Source organism: Gavia stellata, chromosome 1, assembly GCF_030936135.1.
Source record: "Gavia stellata isolate bGavSte3 chromosome 1, bGavSte3.hap2, whole genome shotgun sequence".
NCBI lineage: Eukaryota > Metazoa > Chordata > Aves > Gaviiformes > Gaviidae > Gavia > Gavia stellata.
Genome location: NC_082594.1, coordinates 103788721 through 103806172, shown reverse-complemented (window position 1 = coordinate 103806172; position 17452 = coordinate 103788721). Strand labels below are relative to the sequence as shown.

General features: G+C 40.2%; 1 protein-coding gene across 2 annotated transcripts in view; it reads right to left on the bottom strand.

Annotated features, from left to right (window-relative positions):
* GRIK1 (glutamate ionotropic receptor kainate type subunit 1) overlaps nucleotides 1–17452 on the bottom strand; it is a 172145-nt gene that overhangs the window by 76326 nt on the left and 78367 nt on the right. Inside the window, exons 2-3 of one of the 2 annotated variants that reach the window (XM_059826643.1) lie at nucleotides 3000–3167; nucleotides 326–583 (exon numbers count right to left, since the gene is read on the bottom strand). In XM_059826643.1, the coding sequence (XP_059682626.1) occupies nucleotides 326–583; nucleotides 3000–3167 (426 nt within the window). Of the gene's footprint in view, nucleotides 1–325; nucleotides 584–2999; nucleotides 3168–17452 lie in introns of those variants that run through there. The other variant, XM_059826649.1, reaches the window with a different exon arrangement.

Sequence of the window (17452 nt, the reverse complement as noted above, 5' to 3'; positions counted from 1 at the left end):
AATCCCTAATTAGCCCCACACTAGAAGATTTATCAGTTTGAAGCTGTGTTCTTTGTTCCACAAATAGGAAGTAAAATGTGATTTAGCATTCAGAATCTGGGCGCTACCTCCTGGTGACTTCTTAAGGTCTGATGAAGTGAACAGCTTTCCAAAAGCCACAGCAGCAGAAGGAGACGTTTTTACAAGATGTTTTTCTTCTATATTCTGGGGAAAACTGCTGTAAGTATGGCAAACTGAACTATCACGGGCACTCTGTCTCGCAGAATTTATTCATATACGTACATTAATAGAAGTACATGATTTGCAGTACACCCGTGCTACTTACCTGTGCTGTCTTCATATACTACTGTTACTATTTTCCAGTTGTAGTATAGTACAAGATCCAAAACTGCTCTGCTGATGGCTGCATAGTCTGGATAGAGGTTGATATAAAATGCATCTTTGTTATCCACTGTAGGGTGCTTCCATCGGGTCTGAATATGTGGGACTTCAAGTGCATTGCAAATGGACTGCACTGCACTGACGGAGGAGCTGTGGGAAGGTCCGAACAGAGCAGCTACACCGAGAGCAAGCTGGTCACATGCTGGCGGGGAGAGGGAAGGAGAGGAAGAAGCTGTCAGTAGGCAAAAGCGAGTAACTTGTGCGATGTTTACCTACATAATTTATTCTCCACCCATCCCCATCATTTCAAAGTGAGAAAGGGTAACCATGTTGCTCCCAAACCCATTGAGAGATTTGCAAACGGTTACTGAAATTGACTTTACTGATTAGCATTATATCCTAAAACCTGCTTGCTACAAATAAAAACCAAACCAACTTCTCTGCTTATTACCTTCAAATCACATTGATTCCTAAATTGCCTTTCTCAGAATGGCATTATCCTAGAGAAACCAGGAGCTTTCTGGCTATGGGCTTGCCAAAGGGATGTCACATGAATTAAGTTTCATGTCAGTGAGTCAAGAAATATGTTCACGGAGTCACAACAGATACTATACAGATTCCCTCCGTGACTGGCAAGCTTCTACCAATGTGAGTTGCTTTAATTTCGGGCTACTGAAGGAATATAAACAGTAAAGGGCACTATGATTCATAGCACTCCATAATCTGTGTTTACAAAACAGGCAGTAAAGTCTAAAGCCCTCAGTAATGACACAAGGAAATAAAGAACCAACACACACTGACATTTTAATACCTTTCCAAATCAGTCAAATGCTAGTATCAACAAAGGTTTCTTTCTCCTTGTGCCTATATCTCAGCCAAAAGAATCCCTCCTGTAGGTGTCTTTTCATTTTCCTTTCCCTCCCATGTATTTTCAGGCTAGCAGACAGAATATGAAGCAATATTAACTACTTTTGTCTATTGGTAAAATTTACTGCAAATGTTTCTAATAAGGTTTATCAACTGGGATAAAGCCCTGCACCGAGTTGTAGTGCTGTACTCTTTGTAAGGTAGTTCTTTGTGGGAAATTTAGGAATTACTGTGATTGGGTGAAATATTAAGTACACAAACATCACAATGAGCTGAGATTTTTAAAATTAATATTTAGCACTCTGATAGTAATACAATGTAACAGAAAACCAATTATTTTCTTTTTTCAGTCTACAAATGAGTGTTTTACAGACAGCAAAAAATGCACAGGCTTTCAAAGTTTAATTCAGAAGCCTTCCTAAAGGATCACAGGTTTTAATGTGCAAATTGCATAATAGTATCAATAACTCATGATGAGAAGAAATTACTACTGTCTGCATGGATTCCCTGCATGTAGATTTAAAAAAATATTTCTAATGAACACCGTCCTACAGATTAAATGGAAGAGGTACTTTCACAATAGTCACAGAAGAGATTCTCACTCTACAGGGAATCTAAAATCCTGTCTCAGTCTGGATTATATGGATTATAAATCCAGCATACTTGATTTTTAATAGCATATAGCTCCAGCATATATCTGATACTTGAAAAAGAAAGCAGTAAACACAATTTAAAGCTATTTTCAATGTTCTTTGAAAGCGTTCTCCTTTTTTCCAATCTTTAGTAAGAAAATAAAGTACCGCAAGGAAAGTTTAGTAACTTAGATGTTTGAAAGGTGACAGCTCACCAGCATTCTAGCATGATTTGTGATGTGAAGCGTGTTCATTTTCCAGCCTTCATTTGCCCTATAGCAGACACATCTTTTGCCTTATAGCAAGCATATCTTGTACCATTTAGTGACAGAGGTTGTAGTGAACTGCAAAGCACATCTGCAAAGTCTTAGCAACTTATGGGTCTTTCTCCAGACTTGTTTGCATGAGATTGTGCGCACACCACGTAATTCCAGGAACTAGACTGCTGTATATAAAATTTTGTCGAACTTCAAGGTTGCCTCCTAGAGGTGAAGGAATACACTGTGCTTTAGGAGAGTTGTGACTTTTTTCCCCTTTCTGTTTTGGTCTGCAAGTGAATTAGGTGCAAGTAAATTGGACCATAATTTTCCCTCTGAAAGAATAAGCAAAAAAAATCCAAACTTGGCCACTCCAACTCTTATAGTTGTTTACAACAAAGAAATGTACTTCTGTCACTAAGCCACTGAAGAGTTAATATTTCAGGACAGGGAGGCTACTGGCCTCTGTTCTTTAAAGTACAATAAAAATAGTTTTTTATGAATGATGGATTTCTCTGTGTGTGCTAATTATGGGTTGTGACATCCCACTGTGTTCCCTGTTAGTCTGTGATCATTTTCTGCAGAATTCCAGGTGGCAAATCTATTTTTTGAAAAGAAAAATGGGTTAGACTTGCCACCTTCCATCTGGGGCTCTTAGCATGCAGACAGGATGTAGGTGTTTTATCAGAAACTTGATGACAAGACCAAGTCCAGCTTGATTCTTAGTTCAAATAACTTTGAAAGATGAATTTTACGTTACCGTTTGCATACACATGTTACAGTCAGAGCAAAAGAGGAGACCAGGCTGGGGAAAGGTAGTATAGAACATGTATGTTACTGACACAGTAATTGAGATAATTACCTCTTCTTGAGGCTTCAAAACTATCAAAAAGGTTAATTCTCTGGATGTCATAGGTTAATGTGGTATTAGGCATCAGTGTTCTGTTTCTATTAATGTTGGTGACTGCAAACTTGAAAGCCAATTCTTCAGTATTAACAGGTTCATTTTCCACAGTTTCAAATATCCCTCCTGTTGAAACAGAGATAAATAAGAAGTATTATTCACCTCTTCATCACTGTACATAAAAAGAGAAAAATAAATTATGAGCAATAATAATCTGAGTGTTCATAAAGGCAAACAGTTAAAATTGCTGTTAAAAGCACTACAGAAAAAGCATATCGGATCATTAGCTTTTATCTACAATGTCACGGTAGGTTAACTCAATATTATGAATGTTGTTTAGACAAACACCTGTGAAAGATGATGCATGTTTATTATTCAGCCTTTTCAAAGTAAAATTTTTAAATGCTTCTGAAAACTTCTATTGAGTTCCCAACTAATGAAAATAGTGATATTCATAGGTCTTGTTCCCCCTGCTGTAATCTAATCCATGTTTGGAGATGAAACTTGGACGTGTTGGAGATGTTTTCTGAAGTGTTTCTGCAAATCTTGGCAGTACAACATCCACATTTAGAAGTGACTTAGGAGCTCAGGTAGAAATGGACTGGAAGTTTCCACTCAAGGTCTTTGTCTTAGTAGGACTTTGGGGTTTTTTTTAAACCTTAGGCAACCTTGTTGGCCATTTCTCAGTTTGCTCAGGGACAGGTGAATATTTTTACTTCTACAAAGCTCATTGCTGAATGAATTGAACTTGTTGATATAGGACATAGCCAAGCCACATGCTGCTCCCACAGCAGATTTCACCTCTGTGCCAAAGTGTTGAGTAATGTCTCCAGTGGTGTGGTGTCTACCAGTACCATCACAGCACTGGTTTAAAAGTCTCCTTGCAAGGACAGTGCTGGATCTAGCACAATTGCTCTCAACTTCTTATCATTCCTCTAGACTCTTCTTCCAACATCTGTTTTGCACTATTCGAACAAAGACGTGTCCCAACCCGTTCTGTGCAATCCCAGCTGGGCAACTGCTCTTTGAGTGCTGCTCAATTTGTCAGAATTTATTTTCTAGCTTTCAGACTGAAATTGTATATACTTCTTGCTCCTTTTATATAACAAATGAGGTGAATCTGAGTTTTTCTTTAACCTGGAAGCAATTTTTCCAGAAGAGGACCTGTAAAGAACCAATCTGAATTTTGGAAGCATTCTGAACTGCTTTGGCCCATACTCTGGGAAGGTGGCTGTGTTTCAAGTCAGCAGGCTGTCCCACTTATACTGGGATGTCTACTCCCTCTAGCCTCTAGAGACTTTATTATGCCAACAACACATTCAGGCTGTCTAGGGGCACTGGGATTTGATAAATGCATAACAAACACAGCCAATTTGAAAAAAAATAGCTCCTTTAAACAGCAATCTCCAGCTTCAGTACTTGATTTTGCAAGTATAATTTACTCATTTAGTGCAAGTCACTAGAGAATACTTTGGATTTCTCAGTTACACATTTTCGCATTTCCCCATGTGAAATTTGAGCCCTAGATATCGCTTTATATTTTCTGAGCATCAGAATGTATTCAGCTAACGCACTGCAATCTCTTGCAATTTTGATGTCACCAGTGTAGGAATAGTGCAGTCATTAGCTGACAATCAGGAAATGGGAACACAGTGGAATTAAAACCTGTTTCGAATTTTAACTCAGCAATGAAAACACTGGAGGCTATCAAACCCAAGTTGGCAATGTAATCTCTAGCTACTCTAGAATATGCAGCATATTATCTCTCAAACCCGTATATAACAATACCTTAACATGACTTAAACAATTTTGCCAACTGAAGCAATTTTCCTCACTATCTGTATTTCTCATTTACTATATGCATGTATTAGAACCTTAAAGACTTCCTGATATATTTTCTCCCTCCATCATAAAACGTTCAAGTTATTACAGGAGACTGTGACACACAGAAACAGCTGGAAAGAAGTTTAAGTGCTGGTTTTGGAATCAAATGTAAATCCTCACATGGAATGCTGAGAGTCAGCAGGATTTTCCAGATTTGCAAACTATAGGATTAACAGAAGGAAAAAAATCTGTTCTTTCAGATCCTATAATTCCTCATCCCGATGATACCAACAAGTTTACTACTTTTGTAATTAGATTTTGCTTTCCCTCCTTTCACATGAGGAAGACAAGTATTTTCAGTTAGCTATAATGCCAGCTTGGTCTTGGGCCAGCAAGGTACAACTGTTGTGTTTTGCTTGGACCCCTACTAGAATTAGCAGAACATTGTTTCATAAGGCAAGGTGGATGTCACTGAGTATAATGGATAGCCTGAGATATCTTTTTAATAAGACAGGGTGACCACCATCTCTCCCCACTTCCAATAGGATGGGTCTCTTACCATTATCTTGGCAAAAAAATCTTCTCCATCTTGGAAACGATTATTGTGCTGTGCCTGTATTACTTTTTACTTTTTTTTCTTTTTTAATTAAAACAACTTCATTCAACCACCCTTGAGGTAATCTTCATACCTGTACGTACACAAGTGCTTTCTCATTCTAGGACTAGAACTTTTTCCAGACCTGTAATCAGTTGCCTATTAAACAGATATTAATTTTAATTGATGTATATCCATGAACTATTTATACTTCATTAGCAGAATTTTGCAGAATTTTTTCTTGGCCCCCTTTAAAAAGAGCATAGAAGCTCGCTGGGCAGAGGGAAGGACTGGAGGGAAAGGAGCAGTGATGGAAAGACTGAAGGTTTTCTGTGGATGTGTTTGCTAGGCAAACTAATCAAAATTGCATATGTGCTTTCACGTACTTTTCAAATGTCTTCAGATGTCGCTCTGAAAGTCAGCTGCATAATCAATATGTTGGTACCCCTTCAACATATTCACCAGGTTCCTTTTGCACACATTAACATAGCAGTAAAGCACTTTTAGAGAGAACTTTGTTTATATGTTTTAATTTGCTGGTGAGATACTCTGGATAGGTCTGGTGTAAGAACAGGACAGATAGTCAAGAGGTTCATAATTTTATACATGAAATTTAGTTCAGCTGAACTGGAAATGCTAAACTGGGTGCCATTTAGAGTCTCTGAAGGCTAGTGCTCCCCCTCCACACTAGGATGGGGAAGTTTTGAGACCACAGAAGTCATTCTTCAAAGTCAGAAAATGTTTACTTGACTGAATGTCTGCCTGATTAAACCCTGAAGTAACCACAAAGAGTGGTGTTCTTCTGCCCATGAACAAAGTCCATGAGATCGTTTATGGAGGAAATTGTTGCTTACTGTAAGTGAAGTCTGGGACAGTTGCATTATGAAAAGCTTAACTGCTGCTTATTTGAGCTTGATTTTTCTGTTGGGACCTATGTGTGTAAAAAAAGAGTTGAATCAGTCTATACATTTGTGTCACAAACAAGCCAGTAGATAAAATCTGGATGTTCTGTGCTGTTGGGTTTTCATCCATGTATCCTCAAAGAAATCTAGCAATTCAGTTAACAGTTTCTCTTCTCCCATGTTCTGCTGATGCCTTACTGTCAAGCTTAGAATTTATTGTAAGGTCCAGGTTAAAAGAGAAATAGCAGAGTAAGTGACAAGTTTGATGAAGAACTGGTTTGTCAGATGATTCATTTAAATAAAGTAATTACTATACAACATTTTAAAAACAAATTAACCACAGGATTCTACAAGGGAAGGAAAAACAAATTGATGTTAACTCAAGATATAAATGATGCTCCAGAAATGAGGCTATTATTGCTAAGCACAAAAAAAAGCACTGGCTTTCAAGGCAGGCTGCTGATACCACATACATAGGACAAAGCTTAAATTTTTGAGTCCTCCCTTTCCCCTCCCTCCCATCCTCCCCAATTACTCAGCCAGACAGTGAATCTGCTGCAGCAGCTTCGGCCGACCAAAGGGTGCTTAGTCCTGGTCAGCGGCAGACCTGACCTTTCTCCTGCACAGGCGCTATGTCTGCCCCCATGATGAGTGGGATTGTCCACCTGAGTCAGCAGGAAGCTGCCTACCCAAAAGCAGGCGAGTGCCAGAGCCATAGGGGTTGCTCTGCTTCACCTCCCAGAGGCTGATCACCCGATACTGCTGAGGAGCAACGACCGAGGTAGGTTACCTGATCCTACTGCACACAGGGAGTAACTCTCCGCCAGCCACATGTGAGCACATCAGTGGGAGAACCCAGCATTCGTGTTCACTTAACCGATAATCCTGCTTCAGTGCACGAGTGTGGGAAACCCTTCACTTTCAACATTTACTTTATAAATACGTGATGTCTGCGAGGATGAGGCAAAAAGCTATATCTGCCCCTGCTTTGAATTTAGCTGTGGAAAGTAAGAGGAAAATGACTACTTGGCTAAAGTTGCTCTGACAGAAATGAGGGCTGAGCCACATGAGTGACTGCTCTGCGGAGAGGAGCGAGGGATGCGAGTCAAACTGACAAATATGACAAAGCATCAGCCCCATTCATCCTCTGAAGATAAAAAAATTCTACAGCAAGTAAAATGTCAAAAATATAAAAGCACACCTCAGTAGGCACACCTGAAAAAGCAGCTCCAGTCCTTCTGAGAGACCAAATGTTTCCATTTAAAGGGGCCATCATAGACTGAGAGAGTTTTAGAAAAGGTCATGGCTGAATCAATTTCCATACCTCTCAATGGGTCTCAACGTTTCCCTTCAAAACAAGGCAGAGCGCAAAAGCTTGTTATTGGAAAAATTCTCTATCCCTGTTTTAAAACCAGTCATAAACAGCAACAGCTAAAAACTGTTGCCCTTTCTGATAGCAGTTATCAACCTGTCTCCCTGGGCTTCTTTGGTCATATTTTCTCAATGCATAATATCTCACTAACATATTTCAGGCCCAATACAGCAGATGTAGTATGGTTTTTTTAGCTGCGTATGTGTAGAATTGCCTGAGTAGCCTTGAAGGAATTTCTGTGATTTCAGTCAGTGGTGTCACTTTGATGCTTTCAAAGTAAACTGCTTACTTTTCAAAATACTTCAAAAACACTATATTCTGCTTGCAGAGAGATTTTCCTTACCTACTCCATAGCAAACATAAGAACAGCGTCTTACTGCATTGGGGTTTTTTTTGTTGTTGTTTGTTACTCTCTATTAAAATACTACAGAAAGCCAGATGAAATGGAGGTAGGCTTACAGAGAAAGACAGTACTGATAGCCTGCAAAAGAGAGGTGTGAAAATGCCATGCTTTTCTAGGGTGGTCTGTATTTCCTTCTGACACCTAAAGGAGACTGAAAGGCAAAAAATGTGTTCTGCTCTTAAGCCAGCCTGAGACTCAGCGGTCACCCTAGACATGCCAAAAACCAGGTTTTTTCAAATGTAGAGCTTGTTCTGGGACATTCTCATGTTCATCATCTTGGTGGATAAATGTCACATTTCCCAATGAAATTGTTAAAAGTCTCTCCAGCTCACTGGTGGTTGTGTGAGCCAGCTCTAGGCAGATCCATGTCCATGCTTACCCACTGGACCAGCAGTCAACCTTCCTCTCATGCCGGGATTCCACTGTGTGTCAGCTATTGAACTGTCCTCCAGATATTTTTTAATAATATTCTTTATTACTAACATAATTTTCTCTACTTTTTGACCCGTGAAAAATTCTGGCAGTGTAAGGAAGTCATTTGCTTGTACTTTTAAAATAAATAAGTGTTACTGAAGACTAGATACAGTATTCAAGGACCATAAGTCAAGCTACCAGATACAATGAGATTTAAAAGATATATTGCTGGGATTTTTATTTACTGCCAGATTTTCATCTCCCAGCATACCATCTCACTCCTACAGCCAGCAGTACCAGCAACTTAAAGACAATAGATCAGCTATTCTTTTATGCATATGACTCCAGGGGTAGCCATGTTAATAATAACACCAAGTATTTTGATACTCTGATAGAAATTAAAGTGAGAAACAGGAGGTGTTAAAAAAGCTGAAAGCTGTATATTGTTTACATTCTTATTCAGGTTCCACACTTCAAAAGAATGCTATTTGAAAAGAAACATGCTGACCATGCAGTAAAAAATGTTAGAGATATTAAAAGATACAGACTAAGAAGGATGGTATAGGAAAAATATGGTTAAGATTAACAAGTAAGACTGTCCTCATAAAGACACAGGTATTTTTCCCTTTACTAGGGAAAAAGGGGACTTTCTATGGTTTACAGCTCTTTCCAGTTAAGGATAAAACCCTGTTTCTACCTGGTTGATGTCCAGGTTTCCTTTCCTTGCTCAAAGGTTATGCAATTTTCTTAGTCTGAGCATAAGACGTGCACCTTCTCGTCCACCTGAGGAGGTGTTTGTTGCACAGGATGACTCATTGAATAAGCAATGTGGAAGCACGTGGCCCTCTGGATATCACTGCTCCACCCCTGAAGCTTTGAGCCACTGATGACTTTCAAAGGCAATCCAGTGCCACGACATGCAGGTGATTTACTAGCAGGTTTTCCAGAAACAGCTGAACATCTATCTCCTGGAGGGATTTATGCTCTGAGAAGCCTCCCCTCCTTTCCACAGCACCATCTGAACACCAGGAGGTCCATGAGACCTCATTAAAATCTACCTGTCAGTCACTGAAGAGAAATGAGAGTTAAAATCCCAATGACTGTGCAGCTATGTGCCACTGGTTTCCCGAAAGAGAAGCTGTTGCTGATGCCAAGTTAATGTAGGTGATTCATAAAGCCAAATTAGCATGCAGTTTGCCCTTGCTCTCTGTCGCTATAGATATGGACTCACACCACTCTGCTGCCAGGATAGCTACGGACTCACATGCACTTCTGAAGCTCAGTGGGGCTGGCAGAGTGGCAGGGGTAGACCTGCTGGCTTGACAAGGTACAGGACAGAGCAAAACAGTGCTTATAAAGATTTTTTTCTCCAGATAATGTCCACTTACAGAGTTAAAGAGCATGCCACTTGGAGTGAAAGCACTTGCTACTGGAAACCTCCTCTAAGTATTTTTTTCCATCCTTGCCTCTTACCAGAGGGCATATTCTCCTGTGCCATGAGGCGTCCGACTGAGAGCCAGTGCAAGTGCACTCATTACAAAGCTAAGTCTGGGCATTCATCTTACCAGAAAAGAACAATCAAATGGGTTATTACTTAGAGGCTTACCTTCAGCAGATAGCTTAACAGTATCTTTCTTTTTAAAGCTAGCTCACTGACTGTGTAAGATTAGTCCAGAAATTGGCTATTACCTCTAATTTGTACATGACCTATAAGCTACTCTGTTATGTGTGTGTGTGTATTAAAAAAAAAAAAGTTTCTTAGGAAGAATCATTAACAATCACAATCCTATAACAAACAGTAATTGCATTTTACATTTGCAAATCCAGACCAAAGTGGGTTTACTCCCCTAGGTTTTTGTGGAATTAGATGCACGGGGTTTGCTTTTGGCTCACAGAATGCAAACTGAACACATTAGCATTCTTTGCACGGGTGAATTTAGCCTTGCAACAGGGACCTCTGAGTTAGGCAGCTATTATCATCCTCATTTTACAGACAGTGAAACTGAGAGCTTGCATGACTTTCCTACCATCACCCCCTCTTCAATCTGTTCAAAAGCTGTTTTGGAAACCTTCCATACTTTGTGCTCTGTTTCAGCCTATTCCCGCCCTTTTTCAAGCCCCTGTCCTTACCTCGGCGTTCACCATCTTTGCATTCACCCAGTCTGGTTCCTGCCCAGGGTGCCTTCAATTTTATTCCTCATTCCCTGCTAAATGTCACTGCCATTTCACTGCCTATGCCAGATCCTGGGTCTGGATCATTTTCCCTCTGTAACTCATCATTTGTCTATGGGCTCCTCCTTTTCGGATGCACTTCAAACAAAACTCGAAGCCTATACACTTGCCCTTTCTACACTCTACCCTCATTGTTTTCAGCCATCCAAATCTAAAATAAGTGACGGTGGGCACAGAAACGCAAATATCTCGCTCTGGTGCTCACCTGGATTTCCTGCCTCCTTTATCCCCATCTCTGCATTTATTTGCTCTGCTGTCGCTGTAGATTGCCAACTTCTCCAGACTACTAGAAATTTGCAACCAAACAGAATAATCTGGAGCAGGGCTGGCTTTGGGTGGTTGGGGCAATGGTTACATTTTCCTTTCCATGACTGCGTGGTAGGACTGGGAAGCTGAAACCTGGGACAGGTTCATGACCTGAAACCTGTCAAAGAAAGACTGAAGAGGGTGCAACCCAAGTGTCAAATTCAGCAAATGTGAGGATCGGTTTTGTAAGAAGATTAAGTTTGTTTATAGAAAAGTCACTGACTATTTGACAAATTGAGTATCTCCTAGGTTCAAAACAGCACATATGAAATCCACCTCTGGGCACATGTTTAGGACATGATTGTATTCCAGTCGCTTTTGTGAAGACTTTGCTCTCAACTTTAACAAGAAGTGAGGTACTGTTTTTTCAGGCTTTGCAGTCTGATTCAAAATCTGCTTGATTTAGACTGAACTCTCACAGGGACTCAGCCTTTATGTTATTTTCATGCAACATGGTTAGTGCTTAATTACACAGCAATGAAACTGGTAGAAATCACATTTTGGTTTCAGCCCTCGTGCAGACAGGTGCGAGGTCTGCGACTGCTGAAGAGCTGCAACACCTTACATCAAGTCTGAATACAAAACTCACAGCAAACAAGACCTAGTTAAAAATTGAGAAGAAGAGCACAAAAGAGGGAAAAGATCTTAAATAGAAAATGTTAAAGCATTTCTCTATCCAAAACATTCTCTATGAAAGCCAGGGCCAGGTTTTTATCATTATCTGGACTCTTGCAAGGTACTGCATTCAGCGATGCTTTTATCCTTTGGAAAGCAGAGGGATAAAAATATGTATGTGTGTATATACATATACAAAAAGTTGAGCTTATTAAGATACAAAGATCTGCCTTTTCCAATGGGATTTAATTCAGTTCAGCTTGTGAGTTTGGAGATATTTCCCAAAGGCTCAATCGGCATGATTCATGTTATAGAATTTCTAAGTAACGAACAACTTCTTTTTTTAACAGGGAAAAAAATGGTTGACCTGATTTAGGTACCTCTTGCAATACAGTACTAGCCCAAAACTAAAGGATCATTTTAGAGGTGCAAACTCTCTATTTGATAGAAACTTAAAAAACTATTGACTTGCTGCGTTTATTTATTGTTTTCGCTTGATGCAGAGGCTAGTCAGGAGGTACTGAAAATGCAGGATAATACATGTGTTATTTATATTGTTTGCTGTTCTTCCCCACACATAACCATACCTACTTGGGCAAACTAGCTATTCATGCATTGCAGGATTAATTTCAAATAAGACAAAAACAAGAGAGGGAGAAAATTGGTTCTAATTACCCCGTTACACATGCAACATTGGGTCCTGTCAGATGCTATTTCTGGCCATGCAGCAAGGAGGAGGGAATAAGATGTGTTTCCCTTCTCTTCTTGGAGCTAGAATTAGGCAGATAAGCCTTGCAGACACCGGGGTTGGCTTTTGTGTGAGATTTTTATCTCAGGAGCAGGGCACTGGCTAAAGCAGCGGAGTTTCGGCACCCCGCTTTCCCTCTGCCCATGCCCATGATCTGGCCCGCTTTGCAGAGCATGGCTCGTATGCTGTTCTTTGCAAAAGTACGTGGCAGATCCAGCCTCCGCCTTCAACAGAACCGCGTTTTAATCAGGTTGTGTGGTACGAACGGAGCTGCTCTCTTCAGAGCTCCCCTGTAACCCAGCGAAACAGGGCAGCGCTGTCGTGAGAGGCACTCCCTGCAGCACAGCGAGGAAGCCCTCGCCCGACACAGCTCCTGTGCTAAGTGCTTCAGGCGAACATTCGGGCTCAGTGTGAGCACTGCCAAAACGCTCGTAAGGATAGTTAGGAATATAAAGTGATCAAGCCATTCTCTTAGTTAATGAGATGATCTTGGTGAATGTGTTTGTTAACCATGCGCTGGCTGCAGCTATGTGGCTGGATCCACGCATAGCCCCGTGCCTTTTGCTGTAACCCTCCTGCTTCGTAACTTGTGCGGCAAAAACGCTCCAGGACTCTGCAGAAACAGTCATTTAATTCCCTTTTTTTAAGGCTCCCAGCAACAAAGTAACAGGCTTTTAAACTTCCCTCCCCATAATTTTCTTCAGAAGTAATAAGACTTTACTGAAGGAAGTAAATGTTTCTACTGATTTCAGTCGGCTTTGATCAAATTCTCTCACGGCTGTGCGTTTCTCCAACCATGCTGTAACAACCTAAGTAGTCCCACTGGAAGAGAAAGTTACTTTCTGGTGTCTTTTTAAATCTTTCAGAGCACGGCTTCACAGGTATATTTTTCCTACATATCTGTCTGAGTCAGAGGACTTCCCTCTGAGACATCCAGACATCTTGATATATTAATTGCTGATCATGTGCTGGACTACAAGGTGCTTCTGAAAATGGAAAGGGATGGAAAGGCAACATGAAACTAGAGAGAAAGGAATAATCACAGAAAAACCCCCTATATTTATATTAAGGAATAAAGGAAGGGAAAAAGAATTTCACAGAAACAAAAAGTAGATGAGGAGAATAGAAAGAAAGCTGGTTGAATGAAGACTGGAAGACTGACGGCATTGAGCTGCAGAACTTGCTGGAAGTTTTATTTACTGATTTTATCTGGTTCCAACTCAAAAGTATTAGATTGCTTAAAAAAATATAGTAAGATTTGTTGCAGACACCAAGTAATTGTATCTTATATTTGAGGCAACCTTGAACCAAACAGAGCAATGGAGACTTTATCTAAGAGAATAGCAAGGGAAATTGAATTCAGAGGGGTTTCACCATCTGTTTTTATGTGCAAAAAGTGCTACACCACCTTCCTTTGTAGTGGTTACAAGATACTACACTTTCCAGAAAGTACAGTATGTGCAGCCATTTTACTTTTTCTTCTGCACTATGGCAGCAGATGACCCATAGAAGGATGTATAGATTCATTCGACTGAAGTCCTGAAAAGGTTACTCTAGCTGGAGAGCAGTCCTGAGGTGTGAGAATACAGCCTTCCTATAAAGCAATTGTGAGTTTGCATATGCAATGAAACTACTTCAGGATTAGCCATTTTCCTCAAGCTGTTAGACAGAAATAGCGAGACATTTCAAAATCCTAGACTATACTTTGAAATGTGCATTATTCAGTAAACAGCATTTTTAGGCATAAACATCAGGGTTATATCTTTAAAAATTATATGCTTTTTCTTTTCATGAGCGCCCATTAAGCACTATTATCTGTAAGATGCTTAGGAACATAAGGTCTTTATTAAAGCTGAAGAAATCTGAGCTTATCCTGAAAAAGCATGGATAAACCAGATCACAGACTGTCCAAAAGTACATCCTTTCCAGAAAGGAGATGGTGGTGCAGGGAGGTTAAAGTTGGTAGGGGGGACATTTTATGCTCTAACTTTAGTCAATCGCTCTTTTCTTTCTGCAATCCAGCTGTTACAATTCACCTAAAGGCAGTGCTATCTATCGAACCAGAAATGATTGACATGGGGGATGCCAAGAAGCCCACAGCTAGCAAGCTACAGCAGAGATCTTAATTTGTAAATTACTATGGACACTTTGCATTTTTGAACATGCAAAAAATAGTATCCTAATCAAGAGTTTAAGCATTAAGGATACAAAGATTGCATTATTTTTGCTGTCACACACTGTGCATGAAGTAACAGTGAATTTTTACTTTGCTTTCCTTCAACAACTGTTTATGGTAGATTCTTCTGAGTCTGAACTGGGTCCTTTCACTGTGGAGGAAAGGCTTAAAATAATTCAGCTAAAATGGACATGACTTTACCTATTATAGTCGCCACCTTTTCCTTCTCCCATGGTGGCTGGAGCTCCCCCAGGGCTCTTCACGAACCTTGCCGAAGTCTCGGCTCACAGCTGGAGCCTCTGGCCCCACTGCTGCAGGCAGTAAATGCGGTCAGTGGGGTAGGACTAGCCAGAAAACAAGAAACCTGCTTCAGTTCTGGTGTCTTTATCCTTCTTATCAGAGGGGAAAATGAGACCTCTCACACTATTTTTTTGTTTGTTATGGCAATGTGAAAGAATTGTGTAGCGCAGGGCAGCCAATAAACCAGGGGCTGGGACAGTGGCCTGAGATACGTGCCCCCTCTCTCCAGCCTTACTGGGAAATGCCAGTCTATACCCCAAAAAACTTTGTTGACAAAATGGTGACAGTATGAATCTGTTTCTTTTAAAAGCATAATAAAAATTTTCCTGACCAATTTGAGCCCAGGACATGTGTGGTCCTCCAATGCCTCTGCATGAGGCAACATGTCCTGTACTCTTAACACCGAGCAACTGAATCAGGAATCTTCCTGATTCAGCTTCAGAACGACACCAGAGACAACACTTTGGAACTTCTTGGAACCTTCCTCTGTTGTCCACACCTCTAACCCTGGGAGACGCAGGCTCCCAGCTGAGAACGGAGGAAGGGGATGAATGTAGGGAAGCTGTTATTCCCTGCTCCTCCTCCCCCAGCACCATCTCTCACTTGCACCTTCTCAATGTGTAGCCCCAGCCTTGCTGCCTTTTTTCTCCGCAGGTCTGCTCGGCTTCATTTGGATGCAAACTAGGTTTGGCCCAACAGCCATTTAAATTCAGCTGTTACTGAAATAGACCATTGAGCCAAGTGTGCTTCAGTCCTCATCAGACCGAAATGATGGCATTTCTTGTAACATCTCAGCAAAGGGGAGCATCAGCTATGTTTTATAGCTATTAGATAAAGGTGAATGCTCAGAACCCAGAAGATGTGCATTAATAAAACATAGCCAGCTTGACATATTGCTTGCTGAGCTTGTCTTGGCTTACGGGAGAACTATGTAACATGTCTATTAGGAAAAGATTATTCTGTGGAAGAAGCCTTTGAGCTCCTCTGACAAAAAAAACCTAAGGACCAGCACCCTGCATAGCCCCTCTGTGAATAGAGTATGTTCATGCTGCAGCTAACCTAGTGGAAGATTTTCCCAAGCCTCTTTTTCTGCTCCTGTGCACAGCTGAGCCTGTTGGAATGTGACAGAAAGACTCGCAGACTTCTAGAAAGAGTGACAAAATACAGGTAAAAGTGCCACAAGCCACTCAAATCATGTCAGATATGTAATTAAGAAAGTATAAACCTGAAGTTTAAACACAGAAACTTAAAAAAAACCCTAAGTGATTGGATTGATTTTCATTAAAATAAATAAACTCCCCTCCCCCTTAATCTTTTATTGGTACAGAGGAAGGATATAAACCCAAATGTTACCGGCTTTTCCACTGAGTCAATTGGTTTGATTCTCCTGAAACTCCAAGCACACCATTGGGATGGGGTACTTCACTGACAGTCCTGCACGGTTTGTGAGATGCACTGAAATAGGCAGATTTTGCTCAGGATTTACCTATTATTCTTTAAATTTTATAGAAATACATTTTCTTCCATCCTGCTGGATTATTCTGTCCCTCTCTTACTAGCATTAACATAGTTTCATCCTTAAATCCTCAAGTATCAAAAAGAAACATAGAAAATGAGCTGACATTTTTCTAAACAAGGTATTATATATATTGCAGCCTCAGCATAGCAGGTGCTTTAAAGAAAAATACCAGGATACATTTTCAGTCTTGGAAAGTATAATGTCTAAGTAGGCTCATCTAGGATTATGCTTTTAAGGGTGGGGGTTGCAGATTTTGCAACCGGTCTGCTCTTACAAGTAATGTTTAATCAGCACCTGCACTTTGAGTTGCCATATTTCTTTATAATAATGATGGTTGGCTCTTGAAAAGACACTTAGTTGAGGTGCCTGCAATTTAAAGCTTTCTTGGTAATTATCAATCTGGAACATTTCTATTCCTCAATCTACTGAGGGCCATTTGCGTCTGAAAAATATCTTATTCACATCTACATTTGCAAATGTTAAAGTAACAAGTGTAAACAGAATGCATCTGCACCTAATCACAACTTTACATGAAGTGTTAAATCATGCAACATCAACAGAAATTTGGAATGGGAACATAAACAACTATAGGAACACTGTTTTCTTGTAATGCTTTTTTTTTTCCCCAAAAAAGAACATACATTCTTCAAAACCTCATATTCTAGCAAGACTGATTTAAAAATACTTAGAATGCACAGTGCTAAACCGTCTGATGGAGAACCATATGCTGTTGAAATTCCTATGCATACTGGGGTCTAAATTAAAGGGGATGTAAGGCCCTTAACTCCAGAAATTCTTGCTTTGGGGGAGCTTTCCAGGTTGTATTATCACTTTTCTTAATGCTGAATATCCCTAAAAGTTCTTTGGAACCAAACTTTTCATTTGTATGTGAATCTGGGGACTTGAGAGGCTCCTCCTCAAATGACTCACGAGACCTGTAAAAGTGGTATCTTTTAGGTAAGCCACTTTCATGCCATGTAGGCAAATTTCAGCGTAACTGAGCCA